At 35.4% G+C, this 26506-nt stretch overlaps 1 protein-coding gene across 7 annotated transcripts in view; it reads right to left on the bottom strand.

The window, feature by feature from the left end:
* Window positions 1-26506, bottom strand: part of SCEL (sciellin) — a 96583-nt gene that overhangs the window by 3653 nt on the left and 66424 nt on the right. For 6 of the 7 annotated variants that reach the window (XM_084518288.1, XM_084518293.1, XM_084518290.1 and 3 more), the window contains 9 exons: window positions 23069-23134; window positions 21363-21398; window positions 20108-20179; window positions 9711-9770; window positions 7976-8032; window positions 6865-6924; window positions 5353-5442; window positions 3510-3584; window positions 2059-2167 (listed from right to left, as the gene is read on the bottom strand). In XM_084518288.1, coding sequence (XP_084374414.1) covers window positions 2059-2167; window positions 3510-3584; window positions 5353-5442; window positions 6865-6924; window positions 7976-8032; window positions 9711-9770; window positions 20108-20179; window positions 21363-21398; window positions 23069-23134 — 625 coding nt within the window. The remainder of the gene's footprint in view (window positions 1-2058; window positions 2168-3509; window positions 3585-5352; window positions 5443-6864; window positions 6925-7975; window positions 8033-9710; window positions 9771-20107; window positions 20180-21362; window positions 21399-23068; window positions 23135-26506) is intronic. The other variant, XM_084518294.1, reaches the window with a different exon arrangement.

Here is a 26506-nt window from a genome sequence, read left to right as displayed (position 1 = left end):
TTGTTTTTCCTGATTGAATGAGTGAATGGCAAATTCTGGTTTCTTTCTTTATCAGTGAATATTTTATAATGAGGATTACTTTTACAGCCCTGTTCAGTAAACAAATATTCACCCATCCCAGAGGTTTGTATGTTTTTCCATAATTTTCACAATGGCTGTCTATTCTGATAAATTTCAAGTGAGAATCTTTATTAAGATAAAAAATTAAGTCTTATCCATAACCTGCCTTTGCAGCTAAATGAGTAAAGAAATTTTTTAATGTCAACATTATGGACAAAAATAAAATGTGAACTATCAGATCCAGGATCCAGACAACATGCAATCATTGTATTTTTCTTATGCTCATCAGGGCTAGCATGAAATTTAAATGTAGTTTGACTGATGTGTTAGAGCACTAGAGATCACACTTTTTTTATTTTTTAATCTTTTTTTTTTCAGTATTACAGAATTATGTTTTATTATGCCTTTTCTAAATAATCTTCTGGTATTAAGGTACTGCAAAAACTTTCTCTTTTATGTTTTCTTTCATAAATCACCAAAACAGATGACAGGAATATTTTCAGAGCTTTGATAACCAAGATCAACTAGCATTTTTATATAGAAAAACACCCTAGAACTTACATTATTTGCTCACCAAACTTTTGCTATATACCTTTACAAAGAAATAAAGACCTTGTAAAGTTCTTTCAACTGCAAATCTCTAATGGATATGGTATTCATAAGATACTAAATGAATATTAATAATGAGGTATTGCACTACTTAGCTAAGTACATAACTGTAAGCATGAACCACAGACCTACATTAGTTGTTTAATTTTCTGTCAATGCTTTCATAAGCATGTGGTTACACAAAACTTAAGCTGAATTTTGCTGGCCAGACACTGCCATTTGGGAATAGTAGCAAAAAGAATACCATCTAAGAAATAATCTGAAATATTTAAATAGCTCAGACAGTACCAACAGAAGATGTTAACACTCCTAACTGCATAAAAAAGGCCCATTCTTCTTTATGTGGGTTCATCCATCTAAAAAGAATAAAAGCAAACCTGAGTCTGTATTTACTTATAAGAACAGTTTTGAGCTAGACAGGAGCCAGCAGTGTGTGCTTGCAGCCAGAAAGGCCAACTGCATCCTGGTTGCATCAACAGAGAAGAGGCCAGCAGGTCCAAAGACAACGGTCTGCTCTGCTCTCACAAGGCCCCACTTGGAGTGCTGCATCCAGGTCTAGGGCCCCCAGCACAAGAAGGATGTGGACCTGTTAGATTGGGTCCAAAGGAGGGATAAAAAGATGCTCAGAGGGCTGGAGCACCTCCCCTATGAAGAAAGGCTGAGAGAGCTGGGAATGTGTGTGGTGAGGCACTGGAACAGGCTGCCCAAAGAAGCTGTGGATGCCCCATCCCTGGGGCCATGGGAGACTGGGCAGAAAATAAACTATGCTACTGAGGTGATTTCCCTGAGTTTTCTTTTTTACAGTAACAAACTGCACATGGAGATGCAAGCAGAACCAAGATTAATTTATCCTATAGCATGAACTATCCATAGCAACACAATTTTAACCAATACTCTGATCCCAATGAGTAAAATGATTTCACCCCTGCTACTTATGTTAAATACCTCTTACTAATGCCTTTGAGTATGGCTTTCCCACAAACCATGATTTTAGAAGTCACGCAATCAAGTAAATCCACGCAACTTCATAGAAAAGTAGAAAAAAAAATAAAAATTACAGTATGATGAAACAGTAAGTAGGATATAATTCACTATATCAGACTGGAAGTATATATAACTGAAGGCTTATAAATGTGTATGACATTCTGGTTATGTCCTGCTGCATCCTTTATCCTTGTGGTTGTAAGAGAAAGAAAGGAGAGGCAGGGGGAGAGAGAGGAAAGTACTGGGGACAGAAGAGAGAGACTAGAGACTAGTATTTCCTAGATTAATCTCCTCCTCCAGTGTGTAAGCCTTCCTCTTCTTCCAGGTGGGGAAGGCCTAAGAAATCTGTTTATAATGTAGGTATTACGTTTAAGTTTTATTTCTTAGTAGCAGGTGAAATCTTACCTTGAAGCAAGTCGAATGACAGCAAATTTGCAAGGCATCTAAGATCATTTTGGCATCTATGCCCAAGGGCTTCCTGCAGTATGTACATATATCTTTTCCAATTATACTCCTGTGTATATAATACAAAATCAGCTGTCAGAAAAAGAACTACCACTGAAATCTCAAGGATAAAATTGATAAGCTTAGTGCATTATGTGGGAAAGACATTAGTATAATGTACAAGGGCCATAAATGTAAAAGAGTCACGTGTATTTCCTCCATTCTGGTTGACGTGTAATACATGCCCCCGTGATGGGCCAATCGATGAACATAATTGCCAAATAGCAACAATACCTTGAGAGAAAGAATCATTTTCTTTGGTGAACAGAATTATTTCAAACAGTGAGACTGTACTAAAAAGAGTACAAACAGAAACTGTACTAAACTGCTGAATGTCTAGGAGCATGTATGTTAAATGGGGATGAAGAGGAGGGTAATGATTAGAATATTTTAATTGCAAAAGTAAATTGGTAGTTGAACTTAAATTGCTATCATTCAGTCAGTCTGGTATAGAATTTTCCTCTATGCTGCAGAAGTGCCTGGAAACATTTTTTATTTATTGTACTGCAGACAGAAAGCCTACTTTCAAGGCAGCTATAGGGAACATATGCATAAGACAGCCCAGCTGGTATTCATAAGAATTATACTTTTTTTTTTTTTTTCCCTCATTTCTTTTTGCATCCTCATATGACATCAATCTGTACTTTCTCTAGATTGGTGTTGGTGCTGTTTTTGCACTATAAAATTAACTGGTCTTGCTCTTTTCCAGTCCATGATAAACCGTTGTACTCATTCCTTAATCATTCCCAGAGTTCCTTATACTTCCATTGGCAAGAATACAAGTTTTTATGTTTCTGTATGTTTCCAAGCAATGGGAATGTCCAAAGTATCTGAACTGAAAATAGCAAGCATATTTACTTTTTTTTTTTCCCCAAGAGATAAGATACTACTGATTTGAGCAAATATGTTTCTATGTTTGGGAATGCATTAACCACTGTGAAAACATCAAGTTTTTAATAACATTATCATGTGAACCTATTCCCCTACATCTGGGCTTAAACTTGGTCACCACAAACAAAATTTTGTTTTCATAATGGAAGGAAATTTTGTGGAGTAAGAGGGTATAAAAGACAGAAACCTACATAATCACAAAGCCAACTCTACCACTTAAGGCACTGGCTATTGTTTTAGATATTTTAAATGTCAGCTCTGACAAGCCTAACATAATATTAGGCTGCCAAATTGTGGTAATGATTTGATGGCAAGATCCCACTGAAAGGGAGCTTTGTATGAAAAGCTGCCTGACTAGCCTAATGATGACTTCCACTGCTCTCTTTTGTCTGAACACCTGAAAGCTTATGTAAAATGTCTGTGCCCTTTGACACCATATAACGTTATTAATGTGTACTTACCGATCAGAAGTAGAGTAAACAGTTTTGATGGTATTTCCAGTTATATTTTCTTCATAGGCACGATGTGATGATTTGCTATGAAGTAGTGAGTACATAACAATTACTAAATAGTACTTTTATTTTAAAGGCTTCACTACACTGACAGTATGAAAATTAAACATGTAGCATGCTTGTAAAAAAATCATCATGCTTAGTGATTTCTTTCCTTCTTTTTTTTTTTATTTTCCCAACCATCGAGAAATACATATCACATAAAAAAAAAAGTAAGTTAGACATGAAGTGTCTTTAGACTGCATTTTGTTGTACGATTCCTCAGTATTTCAAAAATGAAATCCACAAGCCCACTAAGTGAATTCTACACTATTGTATTGGCCTTGCCTATGTTCACATCCCAGCCTAAATGATACATATCAGGAAACAGTTGTATGTCGTGGTTTTTGTTTGTTTTTTTTTTCTTTTGCTAGTCCTCAAAGAGCTGTCAAACAGCCAAACAAAATTACAATATGTCCCTAGAAGTAGAATGAGGGTCTTTAAAATACAGGCTGTTCAATGTGTTATTTGTGTTCCCTACAATAACTGTATTGTTCCTTATATACAGATTAGGATGTAATACACTGAATTTAGCTACCATTTAATTCTTCCTTTTTTAACAGCCCCAGGTCTAGCTACTGAACTGTCAGTTTTGTTTGGCATGGAAGGGATGAGCAAGTATTTGACAGCTGAAGAAGCCATCTTGTCATACATGTTTTGAATGCTTCTGAACTGATTTAATTATCCTATTTCTCCAGAAATTCATAAGGTATATGGCAATTATTACATTTCATATTATGCTAGTTTAATATTCAGTAATGTTGGGATTTTTTTTAATAACTGTATATTTGCAGAACGTATCTATTTTCAGGGAAAGCATAACAGACCAAAAACATGCATGTATGTGTTACACAACCCAGATATACTTTCCACTTATTTGTCTTTTATAATGTATATTTGTCATATTTGATTACTATGCCACACCATAAATGCATTAAAATTGCAGATGTAGTGAGAAATTTAAATGAGGTTTTATTTTTGTTTTATAAAACATAACAATATTCTTGTTATTCAATAATAAAGTAGCAAACCTGGATTTGCTCATCAGACAGAAAGCATCTCCTCAGATGAACATCCAATGATTTCCCTTTAGCAAGAGACCTGGTGTTTAATTCTGTTAACTATCCCTATATCACATTTTTTTTCACTCAGATTTGCAATATGTGTGTTTCTAAGGACAGAGTCCACATAAAGCAAGAGTACTACAAGAGAGATGGTTTTAAAAATAGTTTGTACCCAGTAAAAAACTCAGAAATGCCCCAGTCACAGCTTCAGTGATTGGGGTAAGAGGGGTAGGTACATGGATTCAGATTCATCCCATATAGCTTTAGGAACTTCACAAGGCACCTGAAGAACGTAATGCTTGCCTTATAGTCTGGAAAAGAAACAAGCCCTCCTACCCCATGGTGAACCTAGCATCCGAGTAACGTGCTGGAAATAACTTTGCTCTATTGATTATATAAGAATGCTGGCTTAACTGCTCATAGGATTTCATGCCCCAGCTACATTTCTAGAGCTACACAGGATATGTCTTGCCCTGCCCACCCTGTGCACTACAGATATGCTTTGTGGGCTTCTATTCGTGGGATTCTGGAAGCAGAATTTGGAAGAATTTGGAAGGGGATTGGGCATGATTCTGGAGACCAGTGTGAGATTTCCCTGAAATTTCTTTGTTAAAGATGGCTTTTTTTTTTTTTTTTTTCAAGAAATGGCACTTTAGATGTTATGGTTCTCAATTCATTGTCCATAGTACCTGATCTTTCTTTCACTGTTGCTGGAGTAGCTCTTCTCTGGGAGATTATTTGGAGCACTTGGACGATTTTCATATGTTTTCTTAGTTATCCTAAAAAAAAGTGACAAGAAAACAAAGACTTTAAAAATCCTTTTCAGCTACATAGCTTTTACTTACACTTACATCCATAAATGTAGAAGTTTGTGCTAGTAACAGCAGGTATAAGAAATTTATCTTTTTCTTACTGTTGTTAAATTGTTGCTTGTGAAAAGTAACAGAATCAGACCCATAATTTTAAGCTTTCCAGTTTATGTTGGTAGATAAATTCATATCAGAAACTTAACTTAAATTGAACCCTATGTTCCTTGAAGTTCCCAATGATGTCTTCTGCTGTATGGTAACGTTTCAATGGTTGATAACATTCTGCATGTTCTTAGCCACAGTCTGTAATGTTTTATTGTTTTTACTGAATTTTAGTTCCAAGTCAGCAATGGGCAATTTTTCCCCCTATATATACTTCAGTGATGTTTTTATTTGAAATGACGAACTAAACAGACACATAAACTCTTATTTGTACAAGCAGGATTATGATACAAGCAGAAGAAATCTTGTCTCCTGCAGTTTTTCATGCCATAAATGTGATATGCAATCAAACATAAGAATAAACTTTGTCAGACAAATTATAGGATTTAAGTAGTAAGTGCTAATAATTTTCTTGATTTTACCAAGCAGCTCAGACAAAGGCTGCTCTTGTTTGGTTCTGCCAAAGGTTATATTCTGAAACAACTTGATGATTATAAACCTTAACTCTGAATGTTTGGTCTGCAGCTTGATTTATTTCAGTGAGCTTGCCAAGCTCTGAAGCTTTGCTAAATGAACCTCGCTTAGTGCTGGTCACTGTTTTATATGCATAGCATGCTGCATGAAGCAGCACCCTCTATTGTGCTTTAGTCCTAATCTGGCAGGCTTCTTTTCAGAACTAAAAGAGAAACTCATTCACTGTACCTTTTCAGTAAATGTTTCTCTGGTCATACTGTCAAGAGGGACTGCTAGGATAAAAATACTTATACATATATATAAAAAAAAATGTACTTGTGTAGCTGTTTTTCTTCATTATTTAGATATAAAAATAAATGGAAGTGAATGAAAACATAATACTAGCTTCACATTAGTTGACAAGCCAGTAGCATTTTTTAAAAACTATGAATGCATTTACTTATGTTTCTTTGAGAAGCTAATGGCTGAGTTCACAAAATACCTAGATAAGTACAAAAATACTTATGTGGATCTTCATTTTCCCTCACTACAAGAGATTATAGATTTGAGTTATTCATTATTGTTATCAGAACACATGCAGTTATATTGCTATACTTGGTAAATTAGGCACATTTTAGAAATAATATAGATATCTTACTCAAGTTATGCAAATTCTTCTGGTTTGTATGAGAATTAGCATTTTCAGGTACCACACTAAACTACAACTCTTGATATTAGGTCTTAAAAATTTAGAGAGAATTGTGAATTGAGTCTCACCCCTTTTTGCTTTGGTCATCAGCAGACTTTACTACAGTGAGATCACCACGGTCCTCATCCCTGTGGAAGTTAGAAACACCTCAGAATTAATCAAATTATTTGATTCAACTTAAACACATTAAATGAGTTGAATCATTTACGTTAAAGAAAAAGATAGTATACATTTAACAAAGAAGATTTCTCACTACACTCCGTACCAAAATTGTTTCAAATCACAAGTTTTTAGTTAGTTAAGAATTGTTATCAGTTCAAACCTCAGTATTTTTCAAGTTTCTTTCCAGTGTGTCACTACAAAAGTATGACTAGCTACTCAAAATTGTTAAGTTAAATCCTATATAGGATTGTATAATTCAGGTTGGATGGGACCTTGGGAAGTCTCTAAACCTCTTTCTCAAGGCATGGGTAGCACTGAGTTATGACCAGCTTGCTCAGGACTTTTTCCAGTTGACCCCTGAAAATCTCCAAGGACGGCGATAGCACAGCTTCTCTGCGCACCCTGCTCCACTGCTGGACTGTCTGCCTTATATCCAGTCTGAATCACTTGTGTTGCATTTCGTGGCCATTGCATCTCATCTTGCCATGCTAGAGCTGAAGAGTCTGACTACATCTTGTAAATGGACTATGGCTATATTATTTTGACTTGATAACATAATTTCATTTAGTACAGGCACCACTACCATGAGCTATAGATATGGCTGCAAAACTGTTATCTGCTTTATTGATATATCCAGCACAGATTCCTCTTACTGTTATTTAGGTCTGTATATATTCTCTAGGACTATATGACCACATCTATACCAGTAACTAGTAACTCACTGGCTGTGAAAAAAATGATTTGATGATAATATTTTTATTAAATGGTCTATAATTAAAACAAAATTATGATCATGCACTGACTATTAAGAGTTAGAATAATATAAAAACTAAGTGTCCTCCACATTGAATTACTTATCTTTATTATCGTATATTTAATAGGGAATTTTAAAAAGTTAGATGAAATCAAAGTATTAATTTTTACTCCCCTAATTATATTTATAGAAGAGAACCTATTAATACCATTATGTAACCAAATACATTTTACGAGAGTGTAAGGGAAAGATGACAATCTTGCCTCCTATTTTTCTGAGAAGCAGCATTTATTTCAGTAAAATCCTCAAGATCCTTTCCTCTGAAACAACAAACAAATACAGCCATTACAATATTCCCTCTATCTGGGAAGAGGTAAAGAGTAATAAAATAAAGGAATATATTTATACACACATTTAAAAGGATAAAATTAAATTGTTGGCTACATTTATGTTCAGCATTTGCAGACATTTAAGTTCTTGACTATAATTAGAAAATATATTAACAATTTTCCACTGGCAAGGTAAAGATCTGTAAAATTAAACAAAAATTATTATCTGGTACAGACAAGAAAATACAGAAGGTTTTGTTTAAACATATCAGTGCAATAGCTAAAAACTCTTCTTTGCCAGTGGAAATAGTAAAGGAGAAATATGGACCTTCCAAATAATACAGCATTAAATTGCAGACTCCAGTTCAAACATCTTAACCACAATAAAGGTGTTATTTAGACTAAAACAATCATACTTCTAAAGACAACACCTAAAAATAAGTCCAAATATCTACATAGTTTTTGCTTCTGGAATGACAAGAAGTTATCTGTGTGTGTCATCACCGTTAACAATGAAAGCATTGATTATGTCTGTCCATGTACTGAAAACTAAGTATCCAGAGACTCACAAAGTTCACACATAAGAAAAGATTTTCTTTTTTTTTTTTTTTTTCAGAAGTATGATGAAACTAGATATAAGCTTTGCCCCCTTTGCCTCTGTTTTTTGTTTTTTAACAGACTTTAAATTGTTTCCATTAATTAGAGAAAGGACTGACCTATGAAAAACAGTCTAACTGATACAATAAACCCTAATTCTCTTTAGGCAGATGAAGGGAGAGAAGGCAAAAGGCCCAGTTAATTCTATGAATCTGATAACATAGTTGGCCATTTCAATTCATAATGGAATTATTAATCTTAAAACTCTGGGTGTCTCCCAGAATTAAGTAGTATCTCAAAATCTTGGACTCTGTCCTAATAAATTCTCTGTGAATTAAAATTAAAAAAAAAAAATCATACGCAACTTACAGTTTGCTGCCAAGTGTACAAATGTATAATATATATGCATATATGTCAGATTGTCTACTATAAAACAGATGATCACATCTTGGCAACATTTATGTGCTGCTTCTGTTTAGATAATCATTCATGAAGATATCTGCACAATGTTAGTGTTTTATGTGAGAAATATTACATAGCTCTTAGTAGCACATTATAATATTCCATAGCTCTTATAGCACTAGTACAGGGCAGTTCTCCATTCTGTATGCTGATGGGCTGCTTACAGACCACAAGAAATTTGTCCTGAAACACACTGAACTGACATGCTGTTCAAAGGCATACTTTCAAGCTGCTCTTTATAGCTTACTTCCCTTACTGACTGAAAAGCACCCTGTTGGGGCAACACTCATAATCCATGATTTCTACAATAATGTGCTCAATGCCCCTTCTGTAACTATATTAAGATATTTGTGTAATAGTTTTATGAGAAAGCATGTAAGGCAAGTATGGAAGCTTGCCACAGATAACCACTTGTTCAGCTGACAGTGCACATGTCATTTAATTCATCTGTATTTTTATATTCATGTTAATATAATTCTGTATAAGGAATTTTACTTATAATATCTAGGAACATTTTAAAGATTTGCAACATTACCTTTCCTGACATTCTTATCATTACAAACTACTCGCTGCCTTAGAAAATCAAGGCCTGAGAACTTTGAAGACTTACTCTTTGTCACTTGTGAAAGACCTTGCATTCACTTTGATGAGGTCATCAAGATCTTGTTTCCTTTACAGACAGAATAAAAAACAGATCAAATCACAATTAGTACAGCTGGCTAAAAATTAGACAATTTAAAATTACTTAAACAGAAACAATAATTCACACATTCTTTATGAAAGCTGAAATTAAACTGATAAGAATTTCAAAGCACACATCATTTTAGTAATTCAGTGATATTCATAGAATCAGCCGTATGCACATAAACACACACTCTTGCTACAAGCACCAAATTAGGTTTCGGAAACAAGTTATACCTTGTCTCAAAAAAGATAATTCATGCTAAGCATATCATGGGCAACTTCAAAGACTGCCTGTCTGTTAATATGCTATGATATAAGCATCTTTACCAGAATCCCAAATCAGCCAAATATTCCTGATATATGTTTGAGCATTGTCTTATCTGAAATGTAATTGTGGACTAATTCTTTCTAAGTCAGCCAAAGAGTCATTTAGTCTATTTTGTAGGCTATCTGGACCTGCTCCTTCCCAATTAAACTCTCCTCTCTCACAAGAAATTGCAGGTTTAAACTGAAGGACACTGAGCACTAGTTACATCCACCAATTATTGAACTCTCATAAAAGAGATAGAAAAGAGGTTATTATTATCTGATTTAAGGGAAAAAAAAAAAATTGTTCTCAAATTAGAACCTGTTGGTTAATTATTTTTCTCTTTTTCAACATTAAAGATATATACAATAAAGTAATATAACTATTAGAAACGTAAGGCAATATCTTTCATACTTTTTAATTGAACATTTAATAGAATCAAAGCCAAACATGGGGTGATGCTTGAATGCCTTTATTTCCTTTCAAAGGATTTAAATGGTGTCAGTATGTTTCTGTGAAACACCTAATTTCCATGAAAATGCATTTTTCAGCTGAAAACCCCTCTACTGAAAAACTTCCAACAACTTTAGCTATGAAATTACCATCTAGTAACCTTAACTTGCAACAACAATAAATAATGGTCTGGAAGAAAAAAAAATAAAATTGTCTTAAGAAGACAGCAATAGGAAAAGAACAACGTTCATGATTATATTACAATGTTCCCCTATAGGGGCTGACTTAAATTTAACTTTGTAGTCAACAATGTTCCATATGTCTTGTTACTGACATTTCATTCTGAACAGTTCTGTCATGAAACAGCATTTTAGTGAAAGATAAAGACAGACCTTTCAAATTGCTTCTTAGTCATGTTGGTCAGCTTTGAAGTTCACTTAGATATCAGGATATCTATTTCTTTATGAATGAGACAAAACCAGCTCAATGCATGGAGAGTCTACTGCTAATTAGCTAGAATTCCATACCAGCCATGAATAAATAACCTGTATATTACAGAGTTTTGCAAATTCTCTTTACCACAGATTTCATGCTTTTCAGAGTTTTTCTCCAGAACATGGAGTCATGAAGTTATGCAAGAACCTCATATTTCCTTGATGAATTGGAAAACATATTGTTTCCTCAATATTTGGAGGTGGCAATAGTAAGATGAGTAGTTAAGTCATGAATAAGGCCTCAGATAGTTACTTTGCTCACTTGTATTTTTACAGTTTTTATTAAGCATTCAGCTGTGTGTCTGGCTTGCATAAAATATACATTATTACTTGTCTCCTGAATCCTCTATGCCCTTACGTTCTCACAAGTTTTTAAAATATGCATCTCAAGTCTTCTATAAAGTCTACTGAAGCTTTGTGGATGCAGCTATGTCAATTATCATCTTTATGTGCCTTGCAACCCTTAAGTATTTATCAGCCTTAGGGTCATGTATTCACCAAAAACACAGAAATCAATAGGCTCCTGTTCATTCAGCAGACAGTCATGGCTGCTGTTTACTCAACAGGGTTGTCAGTAGCTTTTCTGCGTACTTCTGCTGACTCATAGCATTAAGCAACAGAAAGGCTATGACAGTATCAAATCTGTGCCCTACAGCACCCTGCTTTTGTGTTTGATTTTCAAAGGAATACAGGGAATACAGGCATTTGGGGAACCAAATTCCAATGGGCTTTTTTAAGACTTAGCTCAGTAAATAGATACACTTTACATTTTTAATCAAATTATATATATATATTCACTTTTTTACAATTTTCAGTTTAGTATTTTTTAATATCTCCTGGGTATTCTTCTTTTTTTTAGAATCAGATAAATTTATTGAAGACACCTTCCTATAAAAAATCAAATTTTTGTAGACAAATTTTGGGCCCCTCACTACAAGAAGGACATCAAGGTGCTGGAGCATGTCCAAAGAAGGGTAACGGATCTGGTGAAGAGTAGAAAACAAGTCTTATGAGGAGTGGCTGAGGGAGTTGAGATTGTTTAGCTTAGAGAAAAGAAGGCTCAGAGGAGACCTTATTGTACAACTACCTTAAAGGAGATTGTAGTGAGGTGGGAGTTGGGCTCTTCTCCCAAGCACCAAGTAGTAAGATGAGGGGAAATGGCCTCAAGCTGTGCCGGGGAGGTTTAGAGAAAGGGATATTAGGAGAAATTTCTGTACTGAAAGGGTTGTGTGGCACTGAAATAGACTGCCCAGGGAAGTGGTTGCATCACAGTCCCTGGAGGTCCTCAAGAAATGCTTAGAGGCAAAACTTAGTAGCATGGTTTAGAGGTGGACTTGTCAGTTACCAGGTTAAAGGTTGGACCAGATGATCTTAGAGGTCTTTTCCAACCGGAATGAGTCCATGATTTTCTGAAAATGTGTTCCTACTACAAGGCCCAAATACAAGAACTTTTTGTATTCATCTTTGAGAGAAGTATTAAAATGTCATAATGGTCTTGTATCAAAAGCTGCATAATGTAATTAATACCCTAGAAACTGATTGTAGAACACTGGCAAGTTATATCACTTATATTCTCGTTCTTCTTGTAGCTAACATTTTTCTGTCAATGGCAAAGCCAGAAACTACCTCAAGATCAGCCATAAGCCCAATCTTTTTAAAATTTTATATGTATTTTAACTCTCTTCCTGGGTAACTTCAGATTTGCTTTACCTTAAATTACTCTGTTCACTTTTTACAGAGTTTTCAAACAGTGACAACAACAGCAACAAAATTTATCTGAAATAGTTCACCCCTTACGTACTGCTTTTTTGTAAATCACAACAAAAATAGATTCACATGCTTGCAATACTTTAAGAATCATTACTTTAGAAATGTGTTTCCTGGCCATATTAATCCCTGTGAGGGATAGATGAGGTAGTCCTGTTCTGTAGACTTCAAACCATCATGACTATGCAGCCAGCAACATTTTTTAATTCCTCCTACATTATTTTCAATACTTGGAGTATTAGAATGCACTAACTGGCTTGAAAGGAGGATTTTACTTGCTGTCCAAAGGAATTGTAACAAAAGTAGTAAAAGTCTAGGCTGCATGTGCACACCCTGACAACAAGCAGCCTGATTTATAGAATACTAACCCTAAGAAAGCCTAGTAAGTGAATAGAAATAACTGCAGCTGCAGCTTTCAGCACAAAAATACATGCTGACTGACCTGTTCAGCTATGCTTTATGGTTCCCAAGGTAGAAAACTTCTTATGTAAAACATAACCCTTAGAAGATATTAATTTATTGCACTGGTAAGAGTTCTCTAACTTTCAACTTCATGCAACAGATGCTTGGCATGACTCATGCAATCAGGGCTGACATCTTGCAAGTTCTTTGACTTGAGGTAGCTGACTTGGGCAAAGGAGAGGTCACAGGATATAGAACTTCAGGCAACTGGTTCAAGGATAGTGCAGGTTAGCAACTGAAGTTAATGTTTGAGAGCTATTCTTTATAAAAGGATAAAACATAAAATAGGGCTAATTGCAGGAATTAGTGGGTAAATCTGAATTTATCTGATTAGATATAGGGCATACTTTCTGGGATTTTTTAAATCTCTCTAGCTGTCCTTAGCAAAATGACATTTACTTTAGCAATAGTACACATGGGACATCAATGCTGATAGAACCACATAACCAAGTGTTAGATTTATTAACAATTCTAAAAGAGATATTAAGTATTAATGTAGGGAACAGACTAACCTATAAGGTCATATATTAAAGAAGTTCCTTTAACATCAGAAAATCACATGCAGTGAAAAGCCACTGTGGAGAATTCTTTCCAGTTCAGGTATAACTGTCACCTGAAAAAAAAAAACTACATCGGTGTCCAAGGCTGGCTGAATTGAATTCATACTTCTTAAGTTTGTCAACAGTATTTTAGGATATAGATGATGATGGAAAACAACAGCATAAAACTTCTGGGATTACACAGAGCAATTTAGACAAACTTGAGGAAATATCTTTCAAATATGGTAGGTGGCTTGTAACAGATACTGACATTTTTCAAAAGTCCTACTGAAGCATGCCACCCCCAAACACAGTATTTTCAGACAGCCATTACACCACTACAAACATACTGCCTGGGGTGAGTATTTTTAGAAATGGATGAGAACGAGGCAGGACAGACAGCCTGCCAGGAGGAGATTATATTCTTTGTTCATAAATTCAAGAAGATGAAATATTTTAATACAACCTCAGAACATGACTGGAATTTTTTAGGAACACCTAACTCAGGATAATAAATATATGTTTTTGTATTCTGCATTAAAAAAAGACTTGTAATAGCAGTACAGAGGGTTTTCTTGCCATATTTTATACAAAAGGATTTGTTAAATCAAGTATTGACAAAATTAATATATGTATTATAAACTAAAAATGTTAAGCCTTAAATTAAGACCTAGCTGTGCTTGTAATCTTCACAAAAGTATGGAGCACATTTCTATTGATTCATTTACTTTTCCCTTTGTAAGTAACCATATTCAGAGGGGGAAAAAAATAAAAAAATAAAAAAATAAAAAAATAAAAAAATAAAAGTATTTCCTGCTTTTAACTTTTCCTTGCAGAAAATGCCTAAAATAGCAATACGAATCTACACGAAAGCCCTATTTTGAAGGTCAGAAAAACCTATGTGCAACTGGGCCACTGTGGGCCTCATGCTGCTGCCTTTTATTTTGCCTCTAGCACCTTTTGTAAAATAGGATTAGAAATTTGACAACTAATGAAGAGTCCAGCAGAATAAAAGGCTGGCAAAGATAAGTAAAGGAGGTTTAAAAAAAGCTGTCAAAGCAGGCTGCATGCAAAAATTATGGCTTACTTTAACCAGACTCTCCTATTCTGCCATATCTTGAACCTCTGTGCTTCTCAGACACAAACAAAAAGGGAAATTATTCAGGGATTGTGTAACAAGCTCTCAGAAAATTAGCTAATTTTCAAAAGCTTAATATCTGTGACCATGAATCAGTATTAGCAAAAGTTTCTTCACTTACACAAAAATTCTCCTTTTGGCTATCTCATTTTACTCACGTCTTTCTTGATTGAATGTATAAAAGACCTATAGACATATTCTGTAAGTAAACTTTTAAAGGTATCAAAATTAATGTATAATGTAACCACCAAGTATGATTTGTTTCCTTTTATGCTCTATATTAAGGACTCAGAGAAATTGAGTCGTCTATATTTTGCTATAACTTTCACTCTGCATTTGAGTTCTAACTCAGTTCACTTGAGATAAAGCTCTAATATTTTCCAGTCCTTCTGTTCTGTCAGATATGTTTGTGAGTCTCTCTTATTTCAGTGGATAATGGTTTTGTAATTCTGGTTTATCTGGTGACAAGTCAGATCACCATCAAAAAGGAAAAGGCAAGTGAATCCCATCCTGACATTCAAGCACAGCTAATACTTTATTGGTCTTGAAAACATTCAGATAAAGTTCCAAATGTCATAGAAAAAGGAAATGTATGAATCATTGCCTAAAAAAGAGCTTTAGCAATTTCACTGATTGTTTGATGAAAGCAATGAAAACCTTTCTAACACTAGTATTTGCAAATTTGGAAGGCAATGGAGAAAAACATAATCCAAAAATAGATCTTAAGATTTTGATCACATTATTCTGACTGTTCTTATGCTAAGGCCAAACTGAAGTTGATCCTGGACACATCTGGGAAAGAGAGCGAGAAAATAAATTTTAAACAGACCCTGGCCATATTCTTGAACTATGCATCCTCTGAGTATAAGGCAGGAAAATATGTCACAAGTCCCTACTCATTCAGTGGATGTATACTCATCCTGAAGGTCTTGCTAAGCCCATTTCTAGGTCTAGGTGTTCCCTAATTCCTGAAAGATTTATTGCCTTATTACTTATAATTTCATCATTCCTTTTTGCTGATACAAAAACAATTCACATAAAGACTCCAGCAATGTAGGTAGAGTTTCATGGAGGAGAAAACAGGAGCACACGAATTTCACAAGACTTGCTGCAATGTCTGTAATCGGTGGGGCACTTAGTGTCACATCTCAGGATACTCAATGACGTTTTACATCTACTCACTCTATTATCAGCATCTTCCTCAATAATCAAGATGCTTATATTGAAGAAGTCATATACAAGATTTTTAATAGACCTCTATTTCTTTTCTGATTACAAGCCATGAGCAGGCTTATAAAAATACTGAGGTGACCCCCTTTTTCTAAGAAGATAATGATGCTCATAGAAGAGTTGCACAGAATTTGCTTTTGAGTTCATGGCAGCTACATTGCATGGCTTCCTATAAATTCATGGGAATTCAAAATACTCTTACCACCATCATTATTGCTATCGTGCTCAGCTGATTGTTAGGTATGATGGAGAAAACAGCTGCCCAAGGTTCTTAACTGAACACCATGATGACTGTTGTCTCTTTTGGTCAATTGAAGCCAAGAGGCCATGGTGAGCTATATTGAGCAAGAAGTCCCTTGGTCTTAATATTGATCATGATTCCTAAAATCTGCTGCTAACCATCAAGCAGCCCCCATCTCTATGTTCAGCAATGACTTTTCTAAATATGACACCAAACAAGTTTTATTTCTTCTTCTTTCTTCAGTGATCTTTCCCAGCTGACCTCCTACAAAGCATCTGATCTACAGCTGTTCCCTCTGCCATGACTGAATATGTAAAGGCCGCACTAATGAAATCTGGCTAAAACCTTAAGGGCATTTCTGCCCTTACCTAGTAATGTCAGAACAGAAGAAGACAGTTTAGGGTTACAGAAACAAATTGCTGCCAAGTGAGCCTTCCAAATCTGAACTAAGATTTAGTCTAGAATATATTAAGCATGTCAGGTACCTTGCTGAATAAAGGTTAACATCATGGGCCTGTCTGAATTTTCATCTGCCATCTATGGTTGCTTTACTGTCTCCATATCACGCTTAGTCATGTATAAATGAGAAAGAATAAAGAAGTTCTTTGAGAAGACAGTGGCATTTATTCTGAGGCAGGATGCATTTCCTTCTATACCACTATGCTCACTAATCAGTGCCAGGAGCCTTCATTCAGACCAAAGGCTGAGGAACCGAAGAGCTCTGCAGTCAACTGTGAAATCCAATTTAAACTGTGCCAAAACCAGTGTAATGCTTAGCCCTGAGGTTTTCAAAGTTAAATAAAGAGGAAGAAGCTGTTGATCGGGATGTTTTGTAGAAGGTAGACTGGGAAAGATCACTGAAGAAAGGACAAGAACTTTTTCAGTTTTGCTTGGAGAATACATATGACCCTGCAAACACTGCATTAACTTTTCAGTCAGGAATAAAGGGTTTGGGTCTTAGTACACAAGTTCTGCAACAGCAAATCATTTATATCAACATGCAGAAAAGCTGTAAATCAGCACTCCATTCAAAGCCAGATCTGTCAGAATGGGGAGGCAGAAGGTCCTTGTCACTAGAAAGTAAATTAAGGTTTTTGCCTTTTACTGAAATGCAAAAATGTATCATCAAAAATACTATTAATTTTTACTATCAAAAACAATTTTGAAAGTTTTAAGCCACTTCTCCTAACCATAAGAAATAAATTGTCATTGTAGCCAAAGCCAGATCTGGCTGTAGTCATTACTATTGAATTATGGGTATGCTTATGTGACTCCTGTTTTAGTACCTTTCTTTCCAACATTTGAGTGACACAAATATCTTTCATACCATTTAACATTTTACAGGTCTGCTGAAGTATTATATAGTCTCTAAAAAGTGTAAGTAAAGAGAAAAAAAGAGAGACAGAGAGACCAAGAGACCTTATTTGAGGACAACCTATTATACTCTGAAAAATACACAATAATTATTAGACAGGGTTATATTTGCTTCTACTGGCTTCTTGCCTACTTACATATACTAGTATACTAGATGTATACTGTTAGACGCCCTAAAAATGGTGAAATACCTATTCTATTAACTGCATCCAAAAGGTGGATGTCCACTTATTAATTATACCTCCATATATTCTATATATGTTATTGTTTTAAGACAGATACTACATCTAACTGTTCTATTTGAAAACAATGGAGAAATTGTTTTGTACTTTAATAGAAGCAGGCTCAGGCCTGGCATGGAACACTACACAGAGAAGCTTAACTCTTAGCCGAAAGAGATATAGTATCTGACATCCTTTTCAGGTAAGTCTCTTTCAGGAGTTTTTCTTTTTATCACTGACCAGTTTGATAGAAAACCAATTACCATTTGCTATTTATTTTATACTGAAATTAATCCATTATGCCTTCAACATCTTCATCAGAATCCTTGACAAAAGATATACAAACATTAAATATAAATTTAAAATGCATGACCTGAAAATCTCTCCATTCTAAGTAAAAATATATTAAATTAAAGGAAGAAAGATTGCTTTTAATAAATTTCACTATTACTACAAATATTTTTTATGTAACTATTTACTTCCCCTGTGTGGCACAATCATTTTTGCCAAAAGCACAGTATTTATATGGCATCTTTAATAGAAGAAAAGCACTTCTGCTGACAGCTGCTTAATGCATATTTGGTTAGCATAAATTTAGCAAAATTTGTAGTTTTGTGAAATTGACACATGAGTAGCAGATGGTTGACATCTGAAACACCAGCCAAATCTGAAGGAATTATAACAAGAGTAGAGGGGGCGGAATTTTGCCCACCAAGATTACAGGCTACTTATAGTTTACATACTGACACAAATAGCTGTAGCGCAAGGTTACCATAGTAACTTGTAGACCAAATATTCCTCCAGCTCTCCACCAATGGAGGGAGAGCAATACAAAGCTTGATATGGTAATGAGAGCCACCGGGGGATGATGAATGTCGACTGATTGAGAGTGGGGATTAAGTAAGACTTTAACACGCTTTTAGAAGTGAATGGCTGTGACTTCCTCAGTTAATATGGTGGCATACTTAATTCCCTAAGATTTCCCACAGTTGTTGGCTGGAAAATGTTTCACTGAAGCATTGCTTTTTTCCTAGGGATTACACTGTCACATGTCTTGTGCATGTTATTCTTACGTATTTTTTCTTGTTTTTACATACTGAGGGGAGGGGACATGATTCAAAATAATACAGACTGTGACTTCAGACCTTAGAAAACTATACACCGTGAATCAAATGAAATCCAATTAGCTAATCTAAACTCATTTTAGTACCTGCACAGCTTACCATTACCAGTTAAAAACTGCAAATATGAGCTATCATAATTATTGGTGCATACCTAGAAATCTATTTCTAATTAATTCACTTTTTAATTGCATGTTCAGGCACTTTATTATGGCTGAAGACAAATTTTTTAAGTCAAAATATCTCAGCTCACAAGCTTGTTTTCATCGTATTTTCTCCCCTTGTTCTTTTGAGGAGGTGGAGTTAGAGAGCAGCATGGCGAAGCCTAGTTGCCCATCAGTCTAAAACCACCACAGATGGGTATTGCTGATTGTTTTGAAAAATATGCTATCTCCATTAGTAGAGAACCTTACAGTTTACTGGAATTTCAGTTTAAAAACATTTCTGTCTTTTCCACCAATAGTCTTCAAGATATTCTATAGACAGATACATTTGTAAGATACATTACTACATATGCCATGTTAATAACTACATACCACAAGAAAAAATGCATCTGCTTAAACATAATTGTTTGTCACACTAAATGGTATATGCTATTTTTTACTATTTAAAATTTTAACACTAGAGTACATACATTTGGACTTTTTATGTACATAACTGCGTGAAGATCCTACCGCTCCCACAATTTACTGAAGCCCAAAGAAAATATACTACATAATCCATATTACTGCAATTCATCTGCTTCTATTCTTTTGCAGCAACTATCTACATAGTACTCTTTATGATGCAGGCTAGACACAATGGAAGAATAAAAAATGAAAACATCTGAGGTAAGTTAGCAAGGTAGAATAGAGGAATGCTGCATTTATCTGTGTCTAAAAAAAAAAGCTAGTAAACATGGAAATAAAAAAATGAAGTACATAAAATCATATTTATCACACACTATAGCATTGTTTTGAACATGTCTGCTGTTTACCTTGCTGTAGATTTATCTTCCACATCAGTCTTTGATTCTTGAGGGGTCATTTGTTCTGATGAAAAAGCAGCACTACAATACAAAATGTGAAAAGAAACAATGCATCAGATATTTGGAAACGCATTATAACATTTATATGGGCTATCATTGTAGATGTATATTTTTAACAAACATAACCACAGTGAGTTTGGATTTTTTGAGATTTTTTTCATTTTGTATATTCTTTATACATATTTATATATACAAAAATGAATATGCCGAGACCAGCTGTTTTACTAGTATGGATGTAGTAATAAAGTAGAGTCTTTTTACTGTTCAAAAATTATTTTAGTAATAATGGAATTTTTGATTACTTTTCTACTACATACTAAACAAATTTTATTTATCTAGTAAAGACTGAAGTTTTAGTTAGTAAAATACTCAATTAAAAAAAAAAAGTAAATATTTACATTTTCCTATTTTTATTTATTTGTGTCAGATTGGTCTGACAGGACCAGTCAGATTGGTCACTACTGAAATACTATGAAATGATAATAAAGTAAGAAGGTGGCCAATACAATTGAAAATAAGAGTCCATGCTTCTTTAGACAATCTTTCTATTAGGATGGCAATTAAACCGTGACAAGTTTTGTAGCTCCTTTAATCACAAGCCATGAAATTACAAGCTAGTTAAGTAATCTTTTCCTAATTTAGGCCATGTGAAATGTACTTTTCTTTAATGAATGGATTTAATGAATTTATTTTCTAAAATTAGAGCAACCTTTTCTGACACTCAAATAAGCTTATGAGTACATCAATTAGTTTTATATTAATGCCTTTTACTACAAGCCTATGCATTTATATGGCTATTTAATTTACTATTTTCTTTACTTTGCTTACCTATTCCTATTCCTATTTTCATTCTCACTTTAAAACAACAGTTTAGCATAAATGAATAGTTGCATTAAAAACATGTGCAACTGTGGAATTAAAATTGTAAAGCAGTTTTTAATTTACTTTTTTTTTTGTTCAATTTCAATAAAGATCCAATTAACTGTTCTAAACTATACAAAAATAATTATAGTTCTGCAAGGAAAGATATCTTTTTCATGCACTTCTGGGACACTGGCTACTGAAGAACCCACCCCATCCTCAATAAATTACACAGTCTGTATTAAATGTATATACATTATATCAAATAAATAACAATAAAAAGTGTGCACAGGGGTGTGTTGCATTTCTAAATCTATTAAGAAGAAAAGTAAACAAGATGTACCTCGTTGGAGCCTTTGAATTTTCTGAAGAAGGGGTCCTGTAGAGAAAGAAGAGTAAATATTTCAGAAAACAGGCAACAAAATGTCATTACTGAAGCACTTTACAAGATTTTGGATCAGTCATCAGCAATTAATTTTCTTTTTCCTTGTTTCCAAGACTACAGTTTTGTTTCTTAATGTAGAACATAACTTGTTTAACCCAAGTAGCATAATACTAAATTCTGATCACATTCTTTATATGTTAGTAAGACAATCATTCTTCGATTAAAATTCTCCAGCAAATCACTCTGATCAGTAGTGTTTTGTTTCCTGCACATATTCCACAGCCAAAAAAAAAAAAAATCAATTACAGTCATCTGCTTATATCCTTAGCTTTAATTGCAATTTCTTTTAAGGGTTCTCTAAAGTGTTCTTAATCAGTTTTGAACTAAGGCAAAGCACTACAGAAGTTCATGTCATGCTTGAATAGAGAATGCTAGAATCAGGTCTCAGAATCAGAAAAGCAAATTAAAAAATAAACTGACCAAAAAAAAATTATTTAATTGCTGAATTCCTTTCCTGAAGACAGGCCATTCTCATATTTGAAGAAAAGACACAGGTCTTCACTGCAGCTGTCTTTAAGACTGAGAGTGACCTTTTAAAATTGTAATTATTATTAGCATCTATGCATGACACTTTATTTCCTGAAACTCACAAGCATATAAAAGGTTCTTCTTTGCTGACTATTACTAGTTATGGTAATATTGCAATTTCATACAGTTCACACATCTTCAAAGATCTTTTCAAAGATAAAAAAATTAATCATTTAATGCCCGTCCCTGTTTAACCAAGTATCCTTGATGGCATTGTGTTATATGATGGCAAGGGTAATGAAAACTTCATAAAGAATATGCCTTTATTTTGGTCATCTCTGTATAATAAAGGAGTAATTGGATAATTAGTGCTGAGAAGGAATCACAACATTTTACTGGAAGATGGGTAGGTGTCATGTAAAGATACACCCCATGCTTTCAATATTACCATGATACAGTAAGACATTCAAATGAAGCCAGATAAATTCATGACAGTTGACATAACAAACTTTTCTTTTAAGCACTGACTTAAAATAAAATAAACTTTCGCATCTAGGAGCTATCTATGTGCACACAAGAAATGTCTTCCCTTTCTGTCTGAGATGCCAGAAACAACTGTGATTTTAGCAATAAACATTAAACATTCAAATGCAAGTAACTTTATCTTGAGATTTTCTTCCGAACTGTTTCTTGGACACCTTACTGGGAGTTAACTAAGCAGTTTTGTGAGGTTATGTCCACACTGTTAACCAAAAGTGCTCAGAGTTAGCCCAACTGTCTGAGTAAACAGCACCAATAGATTCCTGCCCGTATGACTAGTTACTCTATAGCAGACTTGCCTTGTATAGAGCTAACTGGAACAGTCCAAAGTAAAATCAGAGAAAGCATACAAGCATTGTAGAAAATTTTGGGAGCACTTACGTAACCTCAAATCACTGGCACTTCACATACTCAGACCCGTCAATGACAAGCATCAATCTAGGAGCCCAAACAAGTATTTAGACATGGGATGCTTTCTCTACCCACAACATCTTAGCATACTATGTCCCTCAAAGAATTGACCTGTTGGCTCCCTCCTGAAATTAACTTTACCCCAAAATTACAAGAGGAAATAACCAGCGTTCATCAGTACTTACAATTTGGTTTCCACTGTTTCTGTTGTGGTCTTACTACTTGAAACAGGGGGAGGCATCCAAGATTGTCTGTCAGTGTTAACAAATAAATTATTAAGTATTAGTATAATGTTATGGCGCTGAAAAGTAGTTTGTGTCTGTTTCTCTTCAAATGAATGTTAGAATCTCAGCAATGCTACAGAAATGCCTGTAAATGTCCTTGAATCATTAGTATTTTGAAAACTTTATAATGATACTTTTTAGATTTTTTTTTCAGACAACTGAATGGAATTGGAAATAACATAGTAATTTTAATTACTGTATAAAATGTATTTTCTGACTCATTTTCAGACTTCTGCAGGTCTCTTCTGCAACATGAATGATACAAAAATAAGTGGATCATTTTTGAAAAACACAATCCAACAGAATGTAAAAAGCAGAGGGTGTCAAATACCAACCCAAGAAACACATTCAGGCTGGTATTAGAGGCCTTATAAGCATCACAGGCACCTTCAGGTCTTTTTTAAAATTTTCCTCAAGCCTATCACTCAAGCAGTTGTGTAGAAAAAGCATTTGTACCATAAACAGTGCAGTTCGGTGATTGCCTTTCACATATTCAAAGGGCCTGTAGAGAGCTACTTGGGCTGAAAACACCATAAACTTCCACTGAATTAAGGTTTTTAATATGAAGACAATGACATTTTAATTTCTACTTTCATAATACTGCTGACCATAATGTTTGCACATGGAATGTGGAAAATAAAATCACAGACAGAATTTATAACTGGAAAGGATACACAAAGCAGGACTTCATAGACTTGGGGGCACAAGTGAAGGGATGGGGGCCCAAGAGACAGCCTCCTGTATATTGCCAGAGATAGGAGTCTGGGAAGAATTGTACTCATGCAGATTTACACCTGGCTATGCAGCTATAGCCAAGGCTTTGGATTCTCTGATCACATAACACATCTCAGCAAAAACAGATCACTGGAGAGATATGGGATCAACCTGACTAGGAAAGGAAGAAGAATCTTCACTGGCAGGTTGGTTGACTTAGCTAATTGGGCTTTAACCTAATGGACTCGGGCAGTGGGTTTCAAAGCTATGACACTTGTATACTTGCAAGCTACAAGGTGGAAGAATGCACCTACTAGAGTAGTGAGGAATGCTCCCCAGCCCTCCAGAAAGGTTCTGCCAGAAAAGTTAAACAGTCCAATGGAAATGTCTGTGTTAACAAACACAGCATGGGTAACAAACAGGAGGAGCTGGTAGCCACTGTCCAGCTGGAAAGCTATGATCTGATTTCTATCAATGAAACGTGGTGGGATGAATCACATGATTAGAGTGCTGCAATCAGCTTCTATAAACTGTTCAGAATGGATGGGCAAGGAAGGAAAGGTAGTGGGAGGTTGCCCTCTATGCAAAAACAAACAAACAAACAAAAACAACAGGATTGATTGCACAGAGCTGTCTCTAAAAAACAGCCACACACAGATTGAGAACTTATGGGTGAAATTTGGATATCAAGCCAACAAAGAAAACTTCTTGGTTGGTATTTACCACACACTGCCTGATCAAGAGGAGGCTGTTGATGAAGAGTTCTTTCTTCAACTACAGGAAGCATCATGCTCACCCACACTGATCCTGCTACAGGACTTCAACCTCCCTGGCATCTGCTGGAAAAGTGGTGCACAAAGCTGAGAACAGCCTGGGAGACTCCTTGAGAGTGTTGAAGATAACTTCATATTCACAGAATCACAGAATGGACAAGGTTGGAAGAAGGAGATCTGCCCTGAAGATCATCCAGTCCTACCCCCCTGCAGAGCAGGATCACATAGAGCACATTGCACAGGATGGCATCCAGGCGGGTTTTGAGAAGAAGAGGTTCCAGAGAAGGAGACTCCTCAGCCTCTCTGGGCAACTTGTTCCAGTGCTCGGTCACCCTCACAGTAAAGAAGTGCCCCCTCATATTCAGCTGGAATCTCCTGTGCCCTTTGTGCCTGTTGGCTCTAGTCCTGTCGCTGGACACAGCTGAAAAGAGACCAGCTCCATCCTCTCAACACCCTCCCCTCAAATATTTACATACATTGATGAGGTCTCCCCTCAGTCTTCTCTTTTCCAGGCTAAATATGCCCAGCTCTCTCAGCCTGTCGTGGTACAACAGGTGCTCCAGTCCTCTAAACAAAGTCCAGATGATTGAAAGCACAGCCAGAGGAGAAGTGTTACTGGACCTTTGCTTGCCAATGCAGAGGAACTTATTGAAGAACACAAGACTGGAGGTAGCCTGGTCTGCAGTGACTGTGCCCTAGTAGAATTCACCATCTTGAGGGATATAGGCCAAGGAAAAGTATAGTCAGGACCCTGAAGCTCAGGAAGGTAAACTTTCAACTGTTTAAAGGAAAAATGGAGAGGACCCCCTGGGAAACTGCCCTCAGGAATAAAGAAGCAGAAAATACATTTTTCTTAGGACACAAAAGCTCTCAATTACAACATGCAAGAAATCAGGCTGAGTCAGGACCTATTAACCAAACTAGAACACAATAAGAAAATGTATTAGCAGTGGAGGAAGGGTCATACATCCTCGGAAGACTATAGGGATATGGCTTGGGAGTATAGGGATGGAATCAGGAAAGACAAAATACAGATAGAGCTAAATTTGGCTAGGGACATGCAGAATAATAAAAAGGGTCTGAAGGAATGAAGTCCTATGCCGCATAGGAGAAAATCAAGTTCAAGACCATGTGAAGAACCTACATGTTCACAAGTCCACAGGACCTACTGAGATATCCCAGGGTCCTGAGGGTACTGGCAGATGAAGTTGCTAAGTCACTATCCATCACATTTGAAAAGTCATAGCAGTCAGGTGAAGTCCCCAGTGACTGCAAAAGCGGAAACAATACCCCATTTTTGAAAAGGGTGAAAAAGAGAACACTACAAGACTGGTCAGCCTCACTTCTGTGACCAGTAAGATCATGGAGCAGATCCTCCTGGAAACCACATTAAGGCATATGGAAGACATAGAAGTGATTGGAGACAGCAAACATGACTTCAGTGACCCCATGGCAGGGGGTTGGAACTAGATGAGCTTTAAGGTCATTTCCAACACACACTATTCTGTGATGAAAGTACATCTTTCCCCAGCAGTACATTTTAAATAAAAATTGTTGTTCTTTGTTCTAAACCTTTTTTTTTTTTTCTCTTATTCAGACAATATTATCTGAAATACAAATTTTTAAAGCTAGCTTTGTAACATACCGAAAACCTTTATGTAGTTCATATGTACTGAAAACAGCACAGGGTCAAGTTTGGCATCAGAGATTTCAGCTGGTTGCAATTAGTGTGAGCTACACTTCTTTAAATTTAGACACTGAAAAGACACTCTTGCTGAGTTAGGGGCTGCAGTGAAGAATGAGCACCTATTGTTCTGTGTCCACAGAGCTCGCAAACTGGCTGTACTGAGAC

The sequence above is a fragment of the Aythya ferina genome (genome assembly GCF_964211825.1).
Source record: "Aythya ferina genome assembly, chromosome: 1".
Taxonomy (NCBI): Eukaryota; Metazoa; Chordata; class Aves; order Anseriformes; family Anatidae; genus Aythya; species Aythya ferina.
Note: the sequence above shows the minus strand (reverse complement) of the source record. Positions and strands in the feature narration are given on the sequence as shown.